This window comes from Antechinus flavipes, chromosome 1 (assembly GCF_016432865.1).
Source record: "Antechinus flavipes isolate AdamAnt ecotype Samford, QLD, Australia chromosome 1, AdamAnt_v2, whole genome shotgun sequence".
Classification (NCBI taxonomy): domain Eukaryota; kingdom Metazoa; phylum Chordata; class Mammalia; order Dasyuromorphia; family Dasyuridae; genus Antechinus; species Antechinus flavipes.
In genome coordinates, this window is record NC_067398.1 from 320994358 (window position 1) to 321019233 (window position 24876).

Consider the following 24876-nt stretch of genomic DNA (forward strand, 5'->3'; position numbering starts at 1 on the left):
CTTCAAGTATTTTTGTAAAATTTCAGCTGGACCAAGTTAGTGGAACATTTAAGTATTTTTCCACTACAACATAGCCAACTCTTTTATCTTCATAGCCTTGTATATCTGTACTATGAATTTTATTTCATCAAACTTCACTGCATAAGACCTAAAAATATGACCACTAGCAATGTATATTGACTTGGTCTTCTCAAGCCCACCCCTAAGCATCCTCTTTCTCATTTCTTCCTATCAATTAGCTCCTTCCCATCTTCATATTTCTCTCCCTTTCAAAGGGAGCTAAAAAGTTGTCAACCCTCAATGCTTCCACTTTTTCCCCCCCTCTTCCTCACGTATCACTCCTTTGCAATATGGTTTCCACCTTGATAAAATAGAGCTCTCTATTCACTCTTAGTGTTCTTATATTTTTATAATTATCATAATATATTTGATATTTATGGCATGTAATATTATTATAATACCCTTATTAGTTGAGGCAAATAGACTTCATCCTTCTTTAAGCACTGCAGCAACACTGCCGATTAGTCTCTCTTTGGGAGAATTCTGAGTTTTCTTGATAATGCTTTTTCAGTTCTTCTCCCTGTGAGGCTGCTTCTGAGTCCCCTTTGTTGGATCACAATCATACCCCATCCCTCAACAGTGGGTACTCCTCAAAAGCACTTGTCATCAGCCCTCTTTTCTCTGTGTTCACTCCCTCTTGGAGTGATCTAATAAACTACTAGGAGTTCAATTATTGTTCCTACACAGAGAAACCTTAGGTCTCAGTCTCCTTTGCAGCATCCTCATCCAGGTTATCCTGTCTAGATGCGGCTGTTTCTCAAGCTCTGTCCTCTGCCCTCATCTCACTTCCCTTTATGCTACTTCACATGATGATCTCATCAGTTCTCATGGATTTAACTATGTTAATAATTTCTAAATATCTTTGTCCTACCCCAAACTCTTTGCTGACTTCCAATCTCACAGACCTGTCTCAAATGAGATGCCCTGTGGACATCCTAAACTAAATCTATCCAGAACTCTTTCAGAAACTTCCCACTTGCCCCATTGCAACAGCATCCTCCCAGTCCTTCAGGATTCTCACTATTTCTCAAGGCCCATACCCAATAGGCTACCGAAGCCCGTGGGAGTGTCCTCTTCTCTTCTGGCACTAACACCATTCTAGTGCTAGACTGTATGCTCTCGTGTCCAAGTTTTTGCAGTGACTTGATGGTGAATCTGCCTGCCTCAGGCCTCTCTCCACTCCAGTCCATCCTCCATTTATCCATTTTTTCCTAAATCACAGGTCCCAACATACTAGTTTCTACTCAAAAATTCCAGTGGCCCCTTATGGTTCTAGGATCAAATGCAAAATGCTTTTCGGCAGCCAAAAAGTCCTTCGTAACTTAACCCCCTCCTACCTTTCTGGTCTTCCTATACCTTATTTTCTTAACATTCCTAAAGCGGAAATCTGACATCATCATCATCCCTAATGGCTCCTGATTGTCTGCAGGATCAAGTACAAGTTCCTTTGATTGGCACAGAGAGGCTCTTCAGAATTACCTGTAGTCTCCCTTTCAAGACTCCTTGCAAACACCTCTCCTGCATGACCTCTGTGGCCCAGTGACTTGCCTGCAGTTCCTCATACACAATTTACCATTTGGTTCTGCCTTTGCCCAGCCTATTCCCCAATCCAGGACCTTCTTCATCTCTTGCCTTTTTAGGATCCCAGGCTCCCTCAAACCCCATTTTTCACACAAGGTCATTTCTAATTTTCCTTGTTATCACTTCTTTTCTCACCTCCAAGTCCTCCTTCTGCAGATTCATCAGACATTTTTCTTTAGGGCATCCTAAAGGAGTCTTGCTACTAAGACTTTTGGACACACTGTGTATTCTGATTATATTTCTAAGTGTACATTTTCCCATGCTCCTCAAAGAATTTAAGCTTGGGGACAGGGATGATTCTACTTTATGCATACCAGCACCTAACTCAGTACCTGACACAGACTAAGCATTTAATAATCTGTTTGCTGATTGAAGTTCCCTATGCTGAAACTTGATGCTCAGGGAAAAGGGCTCAGTGTTTCTAGAAAATCCAAGTCTTATGATAAGGGTATTATTCTCAAAGGAGTGGAAACCTGTTGACAAGAAAATGTATCGCATTATTGTGTTTCTGAGAGCGATGATCATTTAGGATATTTTTTAAAACTGACATTTACATGGTGTTTTAAATTAGTTTTCAATGTTTATGTAAATTCTCAGACTAACCTGGTGAACTAGCTAACTAGAGGTTTGTTTTTGTTCTTTTGAAAAGACCTGTGACTTTATGAGCATAGGGAACTCCTAAGGAGGAAAACCTTTTAACATACATCAGCAACCTTCTCTGCACTTAAGAGTTGGGTGGGAGATGGGAGAACTTAAAGAAATGCCTGGTGTTTGAAACTGGGTCTTTCGGTAAGGCTGGCTCTCCATCCACGAGTACCTCTTTTTAGAGGTGCTATTGTTCCTATTCTCCAGATGAAGAAACAGTGACTCAGATATTGCATGACTTGCCTGGAGTTGTATAGCTAAAACACTATTAGATATTTTGTAGTGAGGCTTTTAATAAATCTAAAGATGCTCAATAAATGTTTATTGGTGAGGATAGTTGAAAACAGTTCTTCTACTCCTTAATGATAATTAAGAAATTAAAAACTGTACTACTTTTGCTTAATTGTAGCCAATCACCTAGTGCCCAACAGAAGCCTTGACTTTAGATACCAGCTGTACAACTTTCAAAAGTAAAAATGTTAAAACACAAGTACCTTCCCTCATACTCCCTCCCTCGCAACCCAAGAAAGGAATTTAGAAAAATAAACATCCTAGAAGTTATTTATGTTTAATGCTTAAAAGTCTGAATGCACAAACAATATTCTACCATTATAGAAGTACTGGTGGTCAATACAATGCATTAGAACTATGTACAATGCACAGTTTAGTATCAAAATCTTTCTACACTGTAGAGTATTACGAAACTGTCAATGACATCAAACACAATGCACTTAAGACACCATTTTTTTTCTGCTACCACATTTGGAACTTCAATGAATAGTCCATTTCAATTTGCAGCATCAACCCATTTCTAGTATGAAATTAAGTAATTTTCTACCTATACGATAAAGTTTATCTACACGGTTCTTTTGATTTTGATCCATAGCAGCAAAGGCACTGTACATCAGCAGATCCACAGACTTAAAAGATTTATAAAGCATTCAAACAAATAATAATAATAATAATAATTAATAATAATTAAAAAAAAAGGAGTCACAGATCATGGTTTAACAGCAACAACAACAACAACATAAAAAGATAACACGTCTCTGGTATGATGGCACAACACAGCCTTGTGTCTACTCCAGGGACATCCAACTAAGACATGGAAAGAACCGATGGCCAAAAGAGCAAGTCCTCATCTCAAGTGAGAGCCCATTCTTCCTGTTCTTCGGGAGGAGGGCTTCTTGCAAATCCTTCTTCCTCTGCTGTCCTCTCTTTGTCAAAGGCTTGGCTTACACAGTGGTAGGAATTCCTTTCCTACAGCTGTGCACCTGTGCAGTTCCCAAACAACATGCGAAATGGTTTCCATAATCTCTTGTAACCACAAAATTGCCCAAAGATGTACATCTCCCCTTTTCAAAGAAATGTGGCAAAAATATCCAGGAGGGATTAAGTTGTCTCTTTGAGGCCAATTTACTGTTCATCTTTCTATAATAAAAAAAAATAAAAAAAAAAAAATAAAAATAAAAAAATAAAAATAAAGTTATATAGTGACCACTTGCCTGGTCAATAAAACTAATAAAAGTAAAATTCTAAAAATAGCAACCAATTCTGAAGTGGTTCCTAAAATTTTAGATATTTAAGAGGGTAGCGTTCTTTGAGTATATTTAACTGAGATAGCTAGAAAACTAAACTTTCCAAATTAACCAAAATGGACATGGTCAGAAAGTTCTCTTTATTTAGTCAGATTTCCAAAATTTGTTTAAAAAAAAAAAAAAAAAAAAAAGAGAAGAAGCATATTGCCTCCTGTTGATAATAAACATTCAATGTCTTTGTATAGCTACCAGTTTATGCTTACAATAATTCCTAAATGGTCATTTTAAACGTTCTTTTGCCCTCCCCTGCCAAAACAAAAAAGGGGATATTCAAAGTACAACGCACCTTTATTACCAAGGCGGGAGCAGACAGCTTTATTTAGTCAGTTCATTGTTAGAAAGCCTTCTTTAAACAAAATAAATATATTACAGATATAATACATAATTAAAGATTCAGTTCACTGTTAAGTATGCTTATTCCGAGTTCTTCCAAGTAGATATTTCAAGATTTGGTATCACAGGTTCTTAATGAGCATTCACAATTCAATAGCAAGGAGGAAGTGGGAGGAGGGAAGGGAATCAACTCCACAACTGTGAGGAACATTTTAAATCCTTGGCTTGGGAAGAAAAAAAAAAAGGATTATACAGCAAAGTGCTACAAGGAGGAGTCCTTTTTGCATTAAAATTTGTCCTCAATAAATAACTTCATAGACTGTTGCCTTCTTGTCCCCAGAGCCAGTGACAATATACTTATCATCCACAGAGATGTCACAACTAAGCACCGATGAGGATTCTTTGGACTAGGAAAGAAACATAAAAAGAAATTTAAGTACAAGAAAAAATGAAGTCATAAGCTTTAAAATAAGTAAAAGTAATACATTATCAACTCTCATTTTAAAGGACAACCAAAAATTATAATGAACAAATACAATTTTTTTAAACCTCAAAATTTGCTCTCTCTCTCTCTCTCTCTCACACACACATACACACACACGTGCATGTACACCTGACTACTTGAGTCTTCTCTATATTCTAAGTTCTGCAGAGTGATTAAGTGATTAAGAGCCAGCCTCAAAGTCAGGTTGCCCCAAGTTTAAATCTTGCCTTCAACTCATGTTTGGATGAGCCCTGGGAAAGTAGCTTGGCCTTGGTCAGTGCTGTAAGGCGAGAGTCTAAAATTATAAACTGCAGAGAAGACGGTAATCTGATCTGAAAGAGAGTTTCTCCACTGGAGAGTTCTCTACATTGGTAACTCATTGTCTAGTCCCTATTCTCTAGACTAATTATGATGATGATAATTCCTCAAGACAAAGATAGATTATAGTTTTAAACAGTTGTTTTAAACAGAATACTGAGAGATTAAATGACTTGCCCAGCATCATGGTCAAAGAAGATATAGATATTTCAGCAATAAAAAAGTAAATATTTAATAAGTACCTCCTATAATATGCACTGCATAAAACAAATATAATTGTACCATTGTAATTCTTTACACCAATTACTAATGTTTTAAGTGGAACAATATCATGCTAACTTCATATAGTAGTTGGACTAGATGACTTTTAAAGACAATCTGAAAAATTAATGAACTTAGTGATTAACTGAAAAACCAAATTAGATATCTTCATACAATTCCAACCCTAATGTGCTTTAAAAAAAATGTAGGTGTGAAACACCATGAAATACCTGGAATATACTGGCCCCATAAGGGGTTCTCCATGCATTGAGCAGATTATCCTTTCCAGTGCTTACAAACCATTTTCCTACAATTAGATCATTTAAAACATCAAAGTTAATGCCTCAGAATCAAAATTAAAGTTCCCCAAAAAAGATCAGAAAAATTCAGTCACAAAGCAATAAGGATTTTTCAAAGAAAAGTCATCTAATTTAAAAGTAACTAAATGAAAATTCTTTTAACCTCAAACAGAAAACTCATAAAATTAAAACCAGAAAAATGTGAATACAGTCAAATTCAAATTCAAATAAGTGAACCCATCTCATTCAAAGGTTAAGCTTCAAAAAAGTGAACAAAGAAATACCCCACCCCCACCTCCCCATAAGGCCAGAAAAGAAATGACAAAGTATGCAAGTCTGCTTACCACAGTGAGCAAACTTAAGTGACAACACACAGCTCTCGTGAAGATGTAACTGGTATTTGTCTGGTTTGGTAACGTGTAGCACCTCGACATTACTGTTCTCCATGCCAACTGCAAGCCACTCTCCAGTAGGACAATATCCCAGAGAGAAGATCTAATATTAAAAGAGTACATAGAATAAAGAAAAATAAAGGGACTGAATTTAATTTTAACCTAAAAAGATCTCTTCCAAGTAAACCACTCCAATTATGATAAAAATCAAGATTAAGTAAATAAGAGAGAGAAAAACATCCCCAAATGAGTATGTTTGGAACATCCATCAGTCTAGTTTATTTATCTGATAGAAAAAATTATGCAGTAACATTCTTCAAAACCAACAACTACCAAAAGCTGCCTAATACTTTTGGTTAAGAACTTTTAATAAATCTTGAATGAGTAAATTTAACTTTTTAAAAGTGAGCCCCTATTAGTAACTCGTTAATTTGCAATACCAAATTAACAAACCAGGCACAGTGAATGGTAACTCTGGAACTCATCTTAATTTCTGCCTTCCAAATTTTCACACAATTTATATAAAAATCACAACTTCTAAATATCAAAGGCCTTGAGACAGCACCTGTGATGTGAAGTCATGTTGCTGTAACTGCCGCCCTTCTCTCAGGTCCCAGGACCTGACTGTGTTGTCCAAACCTCCCGTCCAGAGCTTGGTGCCATCATTTGAAATGTCAATACAGCTGGCTCCATCTGTGTGGCCCTGGAATTGCCTGAAAATGTCAAAAAGAAAGGGTAGGAAGAAAGAGTCTTTGACAATGAGGCAGTTTTAAGATGAACTCAATGTAGTGTTTTATTTCTGTGTAAGCCCTGTCAAAAACTAGCTTTCCTTCCTTAGACACAGTTAAGTATTAATATTTAATAATAATTATATATTTTAGGAACATAAGGAGTTTGCTCCAAACTTCAATAAATGGCAAAGAATAGGTGTTGAATTTCCTATTTCACTTGGTTATTTTCCAAGACCTAGGTGGCTTTTGAAATCAACTAACAAAGAGAAAATTATCTTTAAATGGAACAAAAAACAAAAGAAAACTCACATCTACATTCAGATGATCTGTACAAATATTAAAACACAATAAACCCTATTCTCTCCTCATAACTTGGCACAAGTGGGTGTGAGAGGGGATGCAAGGCTAATTTTCCCCTCCAGAAATGGACAGTCTGCCAAGGAAAGATACTGTGCTCTCTGTTGTCTAATTGTGTAACTCTGAAAAAACACAAAAGTTGGTGGTATAAGAATTAAGCAGAGAAATTCTGATTTACCCAGAAAAGTCATGCCCATTTAAAGTGAGCACAGGCCATCATTCCTGGCAAAGGCCAGCACAAAGCATGCTAAAGCCTGATGCATTATTCTCTTTCGCCTTCCTTCCAATAGGCAAAGTACAGAGAATACCAGTAGAATAAGAAGAACAGTGGCAGATAGTTCAACTGCACAGCTACCCTGAGTACAATGCTCCAAGGGAAAATGAAAGTAATACCACGCACTTGGAATTATTTTGCTATAGTTCACAACATTACATATCATACTGGTTCTAAATAAGCTCCTCAAGGCCACCTCCAAAGGCTTCCACTCAGACCTTTTATCTGAGTTCATGACAATAATTGTTTCCCTTGTCACCCATCTTTCCTTTCACCATCACTCTTACCCTCTTTTCTTGACTCAGTTAACACAACATTGGGTCATGTCATTCAACATACATCTTTGGGTCTCAGTTTTCTCATCTAGAAAAACTAGGAAGCTAAATTAAATGATCTCCAAGATGTTCTCTGCCTCTAAATTTAGGAACTTATTCTTCATTTATTTTAAAGTTGTAGTTGGAGATGGGTGATGTTCCTTCCCCTCCACTGCTAACTCCACTAGATCAGAAGCTATTTCATGACATGATCAAAACAAGTCAAAATGAAACACAACGGCACCCAACATAGTGCCATATATCCTGTGGGTTCTCATTAAATAGATGGGGATGATAGTCATGGTGATATTAGTTCCCATCAGTTAATAGAGGATCATGCCCCAGAAATTATCTAAGATATTAACAGAAGCCAGATACTTCTGAGTCCAAGTCCAATGCACTAACTACTTGGCCAATTCCAGAGAGACCACAAGTCATGAGAAACTTATTAAAGTATTAGTATCAATGTGATCTCACTTTTCATTATACAGTTTGTAAAGCACAAAGAGTTGATAGAATCAGATGCTTCTTTTCTTTTGGCTTGTTACACCTGAGACCACTTTTAGTTGAAGGGGAGGGATAGCATGGTAGAAAAAGGAAATACACTTGATTTGGAGATCTGGAATCAAGTCCCTGTTTTGCCATTTCCTAGCCCAGTGATCTTGGACAAGTCACTCACTTTCAGTTTTTGCATATGCAAAATGCAAAAAACAATACTTATAACTTCTTACCCTCACAGGGTTATTATGAGAAAAGAGTTTTATAAACTAAAGTACTCTGTAAATAGGACATTGCTATTATAACCATTATCCATCCATTTATAGATACATACATACACACACACACACACATACACACACACACACACACACACACACACACACCCATTAAAAAAGAATGGTGGGCCAAAGTGGCTAATTGAGCTCTTCCCTTGTTGGTAATCAGATCCCAATGACCTACCTGACCAGTGTCTGGTTGTGCAGATCCCACACTGCGATGTTCCCGTCGCTGCAGCAGGAGAAGCAGACCTTGGAATCGGGGCTGATCGCCAGGGCATAGCAGGCAGGAGCCGAGGATGTCAGCTCAGCTTTGATGCGTGGGGTCGGAGCTGCCAGGTCCCAAATGGATAATGTACTAGCTTCCCCTCCAACAATCAGGGTGCGGCCGTCAGGGAGCAATCTGCAGGAACGGATGTAGTTATCTCTGTTCTATGGAGACAGAAACCATCAAGAGATTACTCATGAGGAAAGGAAAACAGCATTAACATGAGAGCAGAGATCCATAAAAGTATTGTATTCCCTCCTGGTTTTAATGAGCCATTTATACTTATGACAATGATAAAGTGGATTAATGCCAGAAAATTACATGACATTAGGGAAGTACTTAAACTTGATCTACAGAATTTAGTACTGAGAGATATTTAATCTTAATTAGCATCAAAAAGCCAAACTCTAGACTAAACCCTGAACAATTAAAAGCTTTACATATTCAACAAGTAACAAACTCATGTAAGTTTTCATGCATACTAACATGTACATGTACAGACATATACATATGTTTTTAAAAAGGGAAAAGAGAAAAATCATATTCTATCACATCTGTATTTAAATTTTTTTTTTCTGATTTCTTTCAGAAAAGTATCTGAAAAGTAATCAAATGTATCAGAGGTTACAGACATTTGGAAATTTTCATTTCCAAAGAACTGATACCTGCCTAAATATGCTGCACTGGTTTTGATTAAGCAGTATTTATATCAATGGAGGTAAGACCTTATATCAAGGACTGCTAAGATAGGAGGGAAAAGTTTCCCTAGAATGATGTATGCTTGTTGAAAGAGAAAAATTAAAAAAAAAAAAAAAAAAAAAACTTGCTCCCAAATAACTTTCGGACAAGTTTCAATCAAATGTCAATGAGAGAAAAACCAATGGGGTTTCAATTATGAGTTAAAACTTATTGTCAAATGGAAAGACTAGAATACAGGGCTACTGTACCCAGGTGATGGGCTTAGTGTTTCAAAGCACTCCCTTCTCCACCCCCCCAAATCTGGATATTTGAAGCATTACTTCAGTTTGTTAAACCCTCTTCTATTTAACCTTGTCTCTAAAAATGAAAGGGTGCAAGGGGTTTAGATTTCTGAGTTCAGGCTTAGGTTTGTATATAGTTGGGGATACATTTGCATATGTATATGCACACAGAACTGGTGGAACTATGCAAATGCATGGAACAAAAACAAAGTGAAGGAACTTTTTGCCAAAAAAAAAGGTAAAAAACAAAGCCAATATTTAGTTTTTCCATTTCTGGAAAAGTAAAAATTACGGAGTAATAATGACTCCAAACTCACAGTAGTTTACTTTGGATGACCATCATGTTCCTTCAATTATACATATAATGTATTCAACTCAAATCACTTCTTTAAGCTCAATTATTGCTTTTTAAAATATTTTTCCCCAATTATAAGATGATTTTTTAACATTCACTAACTTTTTTGGGGGGGGAGGGAGGGGGCAAAGTCATTTATTTTCAAAGGGATTAGTTTTATGCATCATTAACTGTTTACCAGACAATCCAGCTGAGAGACTGGACTCTTATTTCCTGGGTGGCTGATGTCCCAGACTTTGACGCATCCCTTCCCCCCAGTATACACGTGTCTTGTGGGGTTGCTGATAGTAACTGCACACACGACTTCTCCATGATTAAGAGTGTTGATCTGACGAGCATGTCGAGGGATTCCGGGTCCGATGAGAGCATCAGGGGGAAAAGGTACAGGCTGCATCTGACCATCTGCACTAACATGAAAGGAGTATGCGCTAAAGAAAAGAAGAGTGGAAATGAAAAAAAAAAAATTACTGAACTGTTTGTTCCCTGTGCTGAATTAAAATGAGAAATGAGATGTTCAGCATCATCTACAAACCAAAGAGCTGTGTGTGCCAAGCTGTGTGCCCAAATGCTCAGATTTTTCTGTTAATATCTCATCACACCAATCATATGTATTTCCAAGTAATTGGCAATTAAAGAATTATAGGCACAAAATGATTAGAAACTAAAGAGTTAAGATTCTTTAGAATCCCTGGTAAAATAAGTAAAAAATGGGACTCCCCCCACCCCACTCTGACCTGACATGACAATCACAAATCCCAGTAATATCAAATGGAATCTGAGCTCTCAGAAAAAATGCACTCACTGCATGACTGCCAGGAAGGCCCACCTGTGAATAACCTATCAACAGCTTCATCTCAAATTCATTTCCAGGGGAAACCCTCAGGTTGGGAAAGTGTTTGGCTCTAATATGTGACTTAACATAGAGCATCTGCAATAGAATCTATATCTATTTTTAGGTTGCTAAAGGCAGAGACAAGCATCAGCAAAGCAAAGGTAGTAGGAAAAATGACTGTGACTAATTTCACATTCCTGGAGGGCAGAAGGAAAACTCAAAGGGCAAGTAAGCAAATGATTGGGGGAAAATGGGGGAAGATTGAAGCAAGATGGTAGAAAAGAGCATGGGAATGAAGGCACCTGGGTAGGTCAATCAATGGAGTGCACTTTGTTTATAAAGCTGTTAAACCCTTGCTGGATGAAAGGCTCAATGATCCAGAATATCAGAGAATACAGCCATCTATTATCAACTAGTTGATGAGGGAAAGTACCCTCCCTGCCTCCCCTATGGGCTCAAGTCCATTGGTAATTTTAGCTTATTTAAGGTATGACCCCATTGGTTAAGGTTAAGATTTAGACTGTTCTTTAACATTAATTGTCATTTATGCTATTCACAGATCATAGGCTCTTAATTTGTGTTTTAAAAGGCAGCTCTTAATTCTTCCAGGACTTCATTCTGTGTGCTCTCAGGATGGATCTCTTACTTCTCTTTTCCTTATTATATCTTGTCTTGAAGGTACATTCCCTGTTTTTATTAGAGTGAGGATTTGAGGCAAGAAGTACTCTGTGGACTGTTACCCTTGGGCCTATGCCAGAGTCAGTGGGAGAGGGAATTTTCTCTACTCTCCCCATTAGTCAAAGCATCTAATAACATACCCAAGGGGGAGACACTATATCCAGCAAGAAGCATTTTGGAAGGTCAAATAGTTAGTTTAAGGAGGAACAAAAACATACACACTTTCCAAACGGACAAATACAAAAAGGCAGTTAAGATTCAAAGCAGGAAGTAGCTTCAAAGAGCAAAAACTCTGGCAGCAGAGAAAAGAGGTGATTATGAAATCAAGAGAGAATTAGCTCTGGTAGTTAAGACTCAATCTTTGAAAAGCAAAAGATCCAGGAAGAACAGGTGAATGATCCTCCCTCAATAAGGGACAGTGAGGAAATTCATTTCACCTTATTACTTTACTGAGAAAATTGGGATCATTTGCTGTGAGCTCTCCCTTCTCCCCTTTTCAATATCTCAAAATCCATAATATCATCCCTCATTCTGTCTTCCTTTCCTCAGTCTCTGATAAAGAAATGATCCTTTTCTGAACAAATGACAATATTCTCCGATATGTACTCCTTTATCCCCTCTCTTTCTAACTTCCTCAGCAAATTGAAAACTAAAGGAAAATCAAGTTATACCTTTTCCTTTTAGTTTTCCATCTACAGATTTTCCCCTGAGGCCTGCAAAAATGTCCCAAATTTCCCCAACTTAAAAATCCCTACTACTCTCCTCTCATTCAGTTCTCAAATCTCTACAATGTGGCTTCATTCAAATGAAACTTCTTTCTCCAATGCTACCCATGGATCTCTTAACTTCAAAATCGAATGGACTTTTTTTTCCAATGGCCATTCTTATTGACCTCTTTCTAATATTTGACAAAGTTGAAGAATATCCAGAGTATATTCCTGGATACTCATATCTCTTTCTTTAGAAAAGAAATTAACTAGTTTCTGTGTTATTTACTAGACAGAGGTTATATACAGAAAAGTCTTTCTTCAAAAAGATAAACTTTAGGCTAAATTTTAAAAAACAGGGGAGGAAAAGTTTAGGATGTGTTTATTTAAATTTTAATAAGAATTTATTTGAACAGATTTACAGATCTCTCATCCACTAAAACATTACTTTAATATTTGAGTAGTTAAATCATTGTGGATAAAATATCTGTTAAATATAGTATGTGTGTGACGCAACAAATCTAGCAATCAATTTCAGGGTTCATCTTATAACCAAATCATACCCCGTTTTCTACTTACTTGCCAGGCTTAATAACATAAAATCCCTTCCTGATAACTTCAAGCATACTTAAGGATTACTCAAGACTATTTATATTTTAAACATTAATAAAATGAATCTTCAGATTTCAATGAACTTTATGTAACATGTAGTAGGAGTAGGAGTAAGAGGAGGAGGAGGAGGATGATGACGACAATGACGACTATTTAACATTTATGAAGCCCTCTAAGGAATATAAAATATTTTATATAATTATTTCATTTGTTACTTATAACAATGCTGTAAGGTAGGTGCTATTCTTATACACATTTGACATATGAAGAAACAATGTCTGAGGTGTAAGTTGAATACAGGTCTTCCTGATTCCCAGACTATGGGCACTAAATTTCTAATGTACTTCGAGGTAAGCCAACCTTTCTGAAAAATCAGAGAAAGTGATGGATGTGAGAAATGGTAAGTCAGTGAATGGCCCTGAATGGAACCTGCACAGATATCTCTCATATATATATATGTATATATGTGTATATGTATACATATATATATATATATATATATATATACACACACACATACATATATACATATATATATGTAAAAGTTGTAGGGACAACTTGAAAAAAGGGGAGGACAAGAACTGTATATGATAAGAAGCAAATGTGAGCTATACTCTGTATGTATAGACAATAGAGGAGTAGTTCATGAATCCAGATTAGTATCAAAACATATGGAAACTTGGAGACCTTAAATGTGTCTGCCTGACTTCATACATACAATGACTAATTTTTGTTTCTGATGAAGGTTAATATACACTTCTTTCCCTGCTGTTAAGAAGTATAGTAAATTGTGTGAGTGGAAAGCCACATTCACTTGTTAATTACAGTCACTGTGTTAGATGGTTTTGCTTAACTTTTTAAAAACGGTCAGATGCTCTACATTTTTGGAATATTCATGTGATAAAGATTTTATCTGGGAGTGAATATTGTGTCAAAACAAAATGTCATTAATTTTAATAAAATAATAGTACCCTATTCATTACGAATCTATTTTGTTTTTCAGTATTTCCCAAAATGAGATTCTATAACCTTTTAAAATAGCTCTTTAAATATGTATAACAATCACCCTGGAAAACTTAAAAATCTCCAATTTTACCTTTGAGGATCTTCCTTCTATTCATTAAGAATGAAAACCCTCAAGGTCTTTGAGTAACATCTTCACAACTGGCTTAGGCCATACTAACATATTACTTGAATGCTAATGGTAATGAGTATTTCCGAATGCTGGCTCAATCTCAAGGGACAGATAAGCAGAGTTCACTGACAGGATTGTATTCAGAGACAGCCAGAGCAAAACAAAAACAAAAACACCCCAACCAAACTATAACTGTTAAGTAGATTTGATGATCATTAACCATCAACTGTTCTTACTCTATCTTAAGTTTAATTTTACTTTTTGCCTTAACAGAAATGATTAAGAAACAGTGGAAAGCAGCAGCTCAGAGACAAAAGACATAGCTATATGGATGGAGACTTGTAAGCTATGGTAAAGTCAACTAACTTCTCTATGTCTCAATTTTCTTTTGCCCACAAAATGGATCTAATCTTTTTCCCAGGATTTAAAGTAAAGAAAGAAAGAAATTCTATGTGCCAAAATGGCTAAAGTACTACGAATATGTTACTTTAATATTCTCACCACCTCCTGTATTCTGACCCTGTACATACTTATACATCAAGGCCATTATTAAAAATAGCCTTTCTTTCCAATTCTTTGAAATCTTCCTAACTATTCTGACAAATCATCTTTACAGTCTTCTCTATTTCTACCCTTAGCTCTCTATGTCCCATTTTAAATTGTGGATCCCCAATTTAGATATATTTTTTCTCTATGAAAGTGTCATGGGAGGATTACCTCATATATCCCTATTTGTCCTAAAATCTTGCTTAAAAAAAAAAAATCAAACTTTTTTTTACTGTACTATGAATAGCTCTCAACTATGACTCCAAGATCTTTAATTTATTTGTTATATGTTCATTCCTCTTTAGTCACTTTCTAAATTAAAATAGTAATTTTTTTCTCTTTTGGATCAGAACTTGGTCATATTTTAAGTCTTCACAATTTTTTAAATCAAATATGGTAGCACTACACAGAAATCTTGCCAGTAAAATAGAGGGAAAGTTCATTTTTCTTTATATAGAAATTAAACTATATTGTCATTCCAATTATAAATTGAGTAGAACTTTGCTAATTCTACCAAATAGACAAGCTGCCCCAATGTGGATTATCAAATAAATGCTACTTTGTTCATTAGTTTGGTACATGTATTTAATTATAATTCCAGATAATATCTGGCAGTTCATTTTATAAAAGTAATTAGGTCAGAGATGTACAACAATTATACAACTTTATTGAGAAAGACAGTACTTGGCAGAGGGAGATGCTTTCTGGTAAGATATGTAAGATTTATGACTTGGTGAGTTGTATATTTATTGTAACATATTTAATGTAATTCAGGTCATACGATAACAACAAGAGAAAAAGATTTTAGAGTTTCAACATTTACTACTGTCTTATAATCAAAGAAATAAAATTTGTACTCTAAAAAGTCAAATATACTTAAGATAAATATGTGCACAATAGTGTAAGGCTAACATGAAAATGCTCAATTCAATAAACTTGTTAAGCATATTCTGTATGCAGAATATAATGTACTACTAGATCCTGGAGAAGATTAAGTTCAGTTAAGAAAAAGGCTCAGACTTCATGGAGCACAAAAATTGTTTAAAAGGCACACACATACACAGACATATACACACACACAAACAAAATAAAATAATTTATGTTGAAATTTTAAAACATTAAAAATAAAACAAAACTATAAAGTGCTATAAAAGATCTAAAGAGAAAAGTCATTATCAAAAAGGATAATTGAGGACTCCATCAAGGAAGTGGAATTTGAACTAGGTAGATATTCAAGAAGTAAAGATGGGAGAAGCACTGACATAAATAACAGTGTGACCAAAGCATAGAAAAAGGAATGCCCACAGCATTTTTTTTTTCACTTTCCTTTTATTGGAAGAGATGTCAGCAAAAAGAATGTGAAGAAATAAATGTTTGTCTAAAATACAGAGCACATGAACAACAGTGATATGAGAAGAAGTTGGAAATGTAAGGCGATACCAAACTATGGAAAGCTTTGAAAGTCATTCAAAGGAATCTGAAATTAGGAAATAGGAAGCTGCTAAAGATCCGTAGAGAGCACAGAAATGACATGGCCACACATTACGTAGAAACAATAACATATGTTGATGACAACAGGATGATAATGAAAGGACCAGACATAAAAGATTTTTAAGAGGTATATTTCTGGAATATAAGTGAGGATATATAGAGAGAAGGATAGAGAAGAGAGGATATAGAAGGATGATTCCAAGTAAAAACACCAAAGTTTTGAACTTGATGGTCTAGGTCAATGCTAGCCATGATAAAAATAGCAAAATCAAAAGGAAGGATGGATTTGGGATGGGGGATGGGAAGGCCAGAGACAATAAGATTGGTTTTATTTGAACAGAGTTTGAAATGCTAATAGGAAAAATAGACTTGTCCTAAAAGTCAATGAGAGGTCCAGAATCAGAAAAGGGCTAGAGGCAGACTTTAGGAGTCATCTAAACAGAGATGATGGTGGTAAAGTCATGGAGAGTGTAACGAAATCATTAAAAAAAAAAAAAAAAAAAGAATGAGAACAGAACATTTAGGGCCCAAACTTGATACCCAACAGCTAAAATAGATCCACCAAAAAGTCTGGAATCAAAATTACTCAACCCCATTCAACTATGAACCATGACATCTTATATCAATGGATAATATGAGGAAAATAAATTGGGAAGATGTTGGAATCATGTTTTTTAAATATCTAAGGAAGGTCAGAGATGTGGTACAGAGTAGATTCTACTAGGAAGAACATCATTAGTATTTTTTTACTTAAATTGCAGAATCTTTGAGGCCTGAGACATGTTTCATATTTATCCTCACATTTCCCTTAGTGTCAAACATAATGCTTTGTACACAATAAGCAAATAAAAAAATGTGAAACATAAATAATAGCAATATCTACTTATATAAAGTGCTTTGTGGACCTCTCAAGGGCTGTATGTGAGCTGCTATAATTTTTATCATTAACTGTGAAAGAAGAGGTCCATGCCTACTTATTGAATATATCTAGGATAGTCTAGTCAAAGAGTAGACAAAGAATATTGAGATCAGGAAGAAGCAATAAAGCACCCTACACTGAAATGAAAGGTGTGGATTGCATGTAGAGTAGTGGAAAATGAAGGCTAGCACCATGACCTGAACTATGTTTAGCCTTTTGTAATTCAGGAGGGCCAGGAAAAAAATGACTCCTAAGTATCAAGTCGATAGTCATAATAGAGGTCCTGAGAGCTCATTATTATATTTGGTCAATTACATTGGGAAGAGATGGAAATAGAATGCTTGAGTTCAAAGCTGACCAAACATTTCAATGTACTTTTTTTCAACACGTTCAAGCTATAAGAACTAAGTGTGTTGGCAAGATAGAGCTGGACTTTTGTGAACAAAGGGACTGCCTTTAAGTCAGCAACTGGAGTGGAGAAGACATGATTGCTAGAAATCCCTTTGCAATTTGCATTTTGATACTGGAAGTTCAAGATTTCAAATTGAAAATATAAAACCTTGCCCCAATACATCCTTTCTGTACTTGGAGAAAATGAGACATGCCACAGGAATGAAATTCAAGTGCTGTAAGTCCTACCAATTATCCCCTAAATCAGAAGGAGCTGCTATGATGTAGTAACACTCAGTGGCTAAAAGTAGAACTAAACAACAAAGAAAAATAACTTCAGCAAGTAATTAGTTTAATGCAACGGCAGAGCAACACTCACGGTTTTCCTCCAGGGATGCCAGTCAGGTTTGGTGGGATTGCCGGCACACGCATGTGATGGTGTGGATCAAAACCAACCTACAGTTTTCCCGAAGCAGAATAACAAAAACAAACATAAGGCATGTGGACACTGCTTATTGAGCTCAATATGGTAAAGCTTATTCTGGATTTGATTTTCAAACTGGAAAGGAAGTATACCCCTTCACATATATGTTTAGCCAAAAAAAAAAAAAGTTTCCTTTATTTGTAATTGCATTTTGTGAAGATATACAAGTCCCTTTATTAATCCTCCTAATGCTGCATAAACTTTTCACACCACCTCATCCAGAAGAGACAATGTGAGGATTCTCTATATGCTATCATAACTTTTCTAGAGATCAAAGTCCCAGGAACATACCACAGGAGATCTCCCATAAGCGGCGGCGGCAGCTGCAGCAGCTGCTGCTGCACTCATCTGAGGAGAGATGTTATGTAGACCAGCATAAGCAGCTCCTGGACTGGTCAGCTCCCCATTCATCCCAGCATGTGGAACAATGCCAAATGGTGCTGGATATGGACATGGGACTGCCATGGGAGTTCTCAGGCCGGAAGCTAGAGGAAAAGATGGAAAAAAGGGAAACCAAAACAGACATAAGACTATCGTCTCAAACAGAATCACAAAGACACTAATAATGATAATAACATCCATTCTAGAAACCAAATTGAATAAGTTCCATTCAAATTGTTTTATAACAATCCCTTTTGTCTAGCAAAATATCACATACAAATTCATCAATACTCTTAAAAAGAAAGTTGTAAGAGACAAAAGACAAATATATTCAGAAAGTAGACACTGCATAATTCAGAGTTTTTTCTTGATTTTGTGTACAAACCTAATGGGTCAACACCTGGTGGTTTTCCAGGCACAGGCCTTAATCCTGGAGTGGAATTACTGCCTGGGGTCGGAGCATCAGTTCGTGGAGTAGGAGTGTTGGATTTTGAAACAGGAGTAGTAGATTTTTCATTCTAGCAGAGACAAAAATCAAAGGCATTTATATTCCTTCTAAAACTACCTAAGAAGATTTAGAATTACTGTGTTAATGAATATAGTATAGAACAATCAAAATTATATTGGATTAAAAAAAAAACATGCCTTGCTCATTAAAAAAAAAAAAAGTTTCTCAAGGCAAAGGAATCAGCATGTAGGAAAGGATGGAAGAGGATGATTGAAAGGCTAGAATTAGCAGCAGGGCAGAATCATTCCTATCTAGGCAACAGGTCTGAATCGGGTAGCGGCTGACTGTGACTCAAAAATCATTGCTACCTGACTGTGACTGACTCCTTGCTGGTGGCTTATGTTTAAAGAGTAAGTGGTTTAAGCCTGGCTCCCGGTGGATATACCCAAGTCATAATAGGCTTCCTGGTTAGCAGATTTCATTAGAAAGGGACCAAGGCTATATAGTCATAAAGATTCAGTCCAGAGGAGCTTCCATTAAAACAGGGTTACAACACAAGGGCAGAGCAATGATGGATTAAAGCGGGGGAAAAGGGGGAGGAAACTCCTAATACTCCAGTACCAGATATATTCTCCAATTTGTACACAAATACAGGGATTTTCATTTCTAAGAGTTATCTTATAAAAAAATGTATCTTAAATTTTCTTCAAGAGTAGGTTTCAGAGACTTAATTGGTCATGGTATATGTTATTAGCTGAAACCACAAAGAAAGAGAAGACGAAAAGGGGAATGATTCTGACTTCTAGCAGCTTTTTTGCATTGTGATTTGTAGTAGGAGTCAAAGTAGACTCTTGTAAGTGACAGATTACTTTTTAGATAGGAAGTGAAAATTATTGCAGTTGAATATGGCTTTGTAATTCAAACAAAGCGAGCAACAAAATCACATCCAAGCTGAAAAGTGAATTTACCATAAACCACAAGCACAAAAATCTCTCTGGAACACCAGGGTATACTTATTCATCTTCAGAACAGCACATTCCACTCCATTTCCCCATCTCTCTATTCCTATCCTTGCAAAAAAAGACACATGACAGAAATATACACCTTATCTACAAGTGAACAAATCCTCCCCCTTCCAAAAAGACCCTGGTCTTACAGTCTTATCAACCATATATTGGATAGAAACAAAAGGAGTTTTCAGTAGGCAGCAGGCCATACTCCTTTCCTGAATACCATGCTGGGGAAAAGGGGAAGGAAGAATGAACCCAACCATCTTGAAATAAGTTATCCTAGAAAAAGATAGTTTAACAAAAAAGTGCTGCTTACAAGGCTAAGTTCTTTGGATTTTGAGGAAGGAGTACTGCTGGAAGATGCAATAGAGGCTGGACTAATTGGGGCATCTTTCTTGAGCAGGCGGGTCTTGTCCAGGCCATTCTCTCTTGGAGAATGTGCTGGGCTCCCTCGAGGGGAAGAGGGATCCTACAAATAAACAACATGCACATTAATGCAGCACCTGAAGTCACAAAGCTACAAGTCCAGGGAGATGGAGGGGAAGGAAGGGAAGAGATAAAAGTGTTTATCTGAGAGAATTTAATAGGTTATGTACAAAACATTTCCAGTCCATTCAAATGCTCAAATAAAAGATTCTAGACTTGCACCAAAAGCAAAGTGTGATAGTTCTTTAAAAACAAAAATCAACCCCAAATTCTATGATCCTACTAATAGTTCTGTAAGATGACCATAAGCTACATGTTTTACTCAAGACAATTCACAGCAAAGAGAAAAAATAAGCTGAAGTGCTCTTGACAGTAACAACCATAAATCCTCTATTGAAGTCCTACTCTTTGACACCAAAGCCTGGAGGTGAAGCTTGGTGTTTGGTTCTTGGCACTGTAGCTTTACAGTACAAGTTCTGACAAGTCCTTCCCAGGCTGGAAACTTCTCAAAATGTACTGGCAACAGAATGCTATATCTGTCAACAGAGAGCCTGCCTGGCTGAGTCTGGAAAAACTCATCACTAAGAGGCCGGTTATTAGGTGATGACTTGGGGGCCGGGAGGGGGCAGGTTCATTCATTCTGCTATTTCCCGAGGCAGGAAGGGGTTATGATCTACAATGTTTGAGGGAGCTCCCACACAGCCCCCTGAAAGATAAGAATTATGTTAAAAAGGGCCCGAAAGTAAAAACAATTGAGTCCCAGCAGAAATGAAGGAAACATTTGTCCCATTATTTCATGAGCATATCTGGCATACAACAGAAAACAAGAGAGGCTCCACTCTTGTCATCAGAAAGGCACGCATACCTCATTGGAAACATCAACCACCAAGTTGTCATCGCTCTTCTCGCCATCACTGTCCTGCATTGACAATGGGAAGATTTGTTGTTGTTGTTGTTGTTTTCAGAAGAGAAATATATTTTTAGACAGTTAAGCTAAATAAACCCTTTCCAAGCACTGTAACCCCACAGAGGTGAGGTAAAGCTTACTAGGAATTGAATAGTTCTTGGAAAATCTGAAATTATTCTCAAGGATAGCCTCATTTACATTTTACTGAATATCTAAAATGCAGCCTGGCTACCTATAGACATCACTTACTGCAATACTGCTAGCTTCCCTTGCCATTTGTAGCTGGGCAGAAAAACTCATAGATTGCTAATATTTCTAGCATGGAAAAAAGAAAACCAAGCTTATTTAGATCATCTGAAAAGACTTACACTGTTTACCCAAATCGATAGCAGCAATAACAAAAACAAAACCCAAATACCCAATAAACAAAAGAAACAAATAATAAAAAAAAAAAAAAAAAAACCACTCGCCACTTCAAAAAGTAGGGATTTAGATATGGTACTAAAAATTATAGCAAGTACTTAGCATTTCATGTTTTGAAAAAAGACTTATTGTTCCCTAAATCCTAGTTTTAGGCAGAAATGGTTAAAGGAAAAGTGGCTATTATTATATAGCACTGAAAAATAAGACTAGCATCAATTATGATGCTATGAGCTTACATAACGAGTTGTTATTTCCTTTTCTTCAGTTTTCTGTTTTTTACTGTCTGATGAATAGTCTGTTGAGTTTCTGTGCTTCTCTGCAGTTCTGAAACTGGCAGATGGGGACACTGAAGAACTCTGAAATTAGAAAGGTGAAGAGGGGTTATAGTTACTATGTATTTAATGCCACTATTTTTCGATTCAATGGAGAGTTTAATTTCCTTTTTTTAAATTTTAGAATAAACTATTAGGAGAAGAGGTAAAAGAAAGGGGAGAAGAAGAGAAGAGGAAGTCTGAAGAGTAAAGAAAGAGAAGGGAAAGCAGAGAAAAGAGTAGGAAGGGGAAAAGGAAAGGAAGAAGGAGAAAAGAAGCAAAAGAAAGGTACAGGAAAATAGAAGGGAGAGGAAGAGAGAGAATGATAACAGAGTAAATCACCACAAAATATAATCTAATCAAAGAATGTTTTTAAAAATATTTAATGATATAGTTTAACTACAATTACAAGAATGAAGAAAGGGGCAGCTAGGTGGATCAGTGGATAGTGCACCAGCTTCAAAGTCAGGAAGACCTGAGCTCAAATCTGTCCTCAAGACACTTAATACTTCCTGGTTATGTGATCCTGGGCAAGTCGCTTAACCCCAATTGTCTCAGGGGGAAAAAAAGAGAGAAAAAAATTGATAATAGCTTTAGTACTACTATAAAAATGCAAATATTTCAAGTGTCTCTAGAAAAAGAACAATGTTTAATAAATTTTTATTTCTAAAAAGTTCATCTTATGACTCAATATAGGCCTCAGCCTGAGAACTGGCTGAGAACTATCTTTAGGAAGGCAATTGGGGTAATTGATTAGGACCCAGTAGATTGAGAAGATTCCTCTCCTCACTCCCCTCCCCCCCAAAAGAGAACACATCAGTTAAGACCTTCATGTACTATCCCTTATTGATTCTAAACAAATCACTTAATCTCAGTATTTTAGGCAACTCTCTAGAGAAGGAAGGGGGCTAAGCATTTCTGTAGTTCCTTCTATGTGTCAGGCACTATGCTAAGTGTTTTTTATACATACTATCTCATTTCGTTCTAATAAAAATCCTGAGTACTATTATACTCCTTATTTTAAGGTTGAGGAAACCAAGGCAAACAGGTGAAGTGACATTCCCTGTGTCATATAGCTATCAGTGTTGCAACTCAGGTTTTCCTGATTCCAGGACCATTAGTTGCCATAAAACCTGCACTGGTGGTGGGAATTACCAGTGAAATCAAAGGTATACTCTCCATCCCTATCCCTGTTTAAAAAATTTATTTTCTCTTTAAACCTTCAAGGTGTTTGTCCAAGAAAGAACACTTTAATACAACTAGATTTTTTTCTGCACAAGTGGATGGTGGTGAGGGCAACAAAGAAACCAACTTTCACATGGGAAAGTGGAAGGGAACTGCTAAGTGACCATGAGAAAAAGGTCATATTCTTCTTAGAAATAACTAAACTCTTCCTCCTGGGGCCTCAAAAGGTTACAGGGAATATACCCTGTTAGGGCTAGTGTATATGTTTTACTAATATGTGTTACTTGGTAGGCATGGAAGGGTGGCAGCCAATGTTGTGTGTGTGTGTGTGTGTGTGTGTGTGTGTGTGTACAGAATATTCTCTAAGGAGATGATTTTAATTTGGGCATTAATAGTTAAGAGTTTAGCTTTTATTGGAATTAATTGAAATTTTATGTATGGAGATATTCTATATGAACATATATTTAAGTATAAAATATATTCCAAACAGCATAATTCTTAGCAACATTATTGCTGAGAGGGGGACTTCAGAGATTTTAGTGGTAATGTTTGTGTTCTATATTCCAACAAATTCATTAGAAAACATTCCAAGGTTAACTACTTTTATAGTTAAAGCTGGCTAAAAATGGAAACTTGAAAATAAATACCAATCCATGCAAATTTAAGTTGCTAACACTGAGAAAATGAACAAAGCCTCATTTCCGCCCTCAAATTGTTAAAAACAAATGTCTGATTTCCATCGTGGTTTGATACACAAGAGCCAGGTGACTACAATGATAGCCAGGTGACTAGAGCAGGACAAGATCTTGGAGAGATCATCTAATCCAGCCCTCTCATTTTACAGATATGGAAACTGAGACTAAGAGAGAGGGGCACTCGCCTGGCTCAAGGTCAAACTGGCTTCATGGCAGGCAGACTCAGACATAGGCTTCAGGATTCCCAGCTCAGAGTGTTTTCCACTACACTACGTTGGATTTACATGTGAAATAAAGACATTCCTGCCATGGAGAATAGGCTTAATATATCAGAACAACTACCCACAAGGAGAAAAAAATGAAACAAACCAACTGTGACTACTTTCAAAACCTCAGCATTCTAAGCCTTATTATTTTCTGCAGAGTCTGTATTACACATAAGTGGACTAAGGAACTGCCTATAAGAAATGATTTGAAGGACACTAAGAAGCTTGCCCTCCTCATCCTGTTTTTGTAAATAACATCTTCATGATGTGGGCAAAACAGTGACTGAAATTCTGTTCAAGATTCAATCTTTTGAGTTAAACTCTGTCCCCTCTTTTTGCTTGTTTTTAAGTTTACAACAACATTTTGTAAAGATAAATATATGTGAAAAACTTGAGAATTCTGATCAATGCAATAACCAATAGTTGGTTAGAAACCAGATAAAGTCCAAGATAAAGAATATTCCCAACTTCCTAACAGAAAAGTGACAAACCCACGATCCAGAATGAGACCAAAAAAACACATTTCTGGATGTGGTCAATATAAGAATTTGTTTTACTTCACTGTACATATTTGTTAGAAGGGTTTTTTGTTTTTTGATTAGGGGATGGTTATGAAAAATAAAGCTTGTTAATTGAAAAAAATTTTAAAGAGATTTACCTCTTTCATAAAGAAAGCACATTCTCTAAATACTTTGTAGTTTATATAAAAAGACAAAAAGGCAGCAACAAGTATCAGATACTTGAGTGAGGAGGGAGTTTTAAAAAGGCAGAGAAGATACAATCACTTCTGCCTCTAAGGTAAGGCCTAAATGATTTTTTAGAATACTTTCTCTCTCTGTCTCCCCTCCCTCCCCACTTCCTTCCCTTCCTCCTTTATTTATCAAAAAAAAAAAAAAAAAAAAAGTTTGACATACTCTTCAGCATTCACTTCTAATTCCAAAGCAAGAACAACTTCACATTCTACCTCCACAACTTCTCTATTCTTGTCTTAGTGTTCAACTCCA

General features: G+C 36.3%; 1 protein-coding gene across 7 annotated transcripts in view; it reads right to left on the reverse strand.

Moving 5' to 3' along the window:
• Positions 1-2835: 2835 nt before the first annotated feature.
• LOC127541280 (transducin-like enhancer protein 4) overlaps positions 2836-24876 on the reverse strand; it is a 156070-nt gene continuing 134029 nt past the window's right edge. For 4 of the 7 annotated variants that reach the window (XR_007948423.1, XR_007948422.1, XR_007948421.1 and 1 more), the window contains 13 exons: positions 21652-21771; positions 20951-21004; positions 19976-20128; positions 18587-18719; positions 18112-18305; positions 17716-17792; positions 10205-10454; positions 8608-8855; positions 6537-6684; positions 5924-6074; positions 5511-5587; positions 4171-4624; positions 2836-3717 (listed from right to left, as the gene is read on the reverse strand). Coding sequence is in view for 1 of the 7 variants with exons in the window: in XM_051966548.1 (XP_051822508.1) it covers positions 4517-4624; positions 5511-5587; positions 5924-6074; positions 6537-6684; positions 8608-8855; positions 10205-10454; positions 17716-17792; positions 18112-18305; positions 18587-18719; positions 19976-20128; positions 20951-21004; positions 21652-21771 (1713 nt within the window). In the remaining 6 variants the exon portion in view is untranslated. Of the gene's footprint in view, positions 3718-3947; positions 4625-5510; positions 5588-5923; positions 6075-6536; positions 6685-8607; positions 8856-10204; positions 10455-17715; positions 17793-18111; positions 18306-18586; positions 18720-19975; positions 20129-20950; positions 21005-21651; positions 21772-24876 lie in introns of those variants that run through there. The other 3 variants (XR_007948425.1, XR_007948424.1, XM_051966548.1) reach the window with 2 other exon arrangements.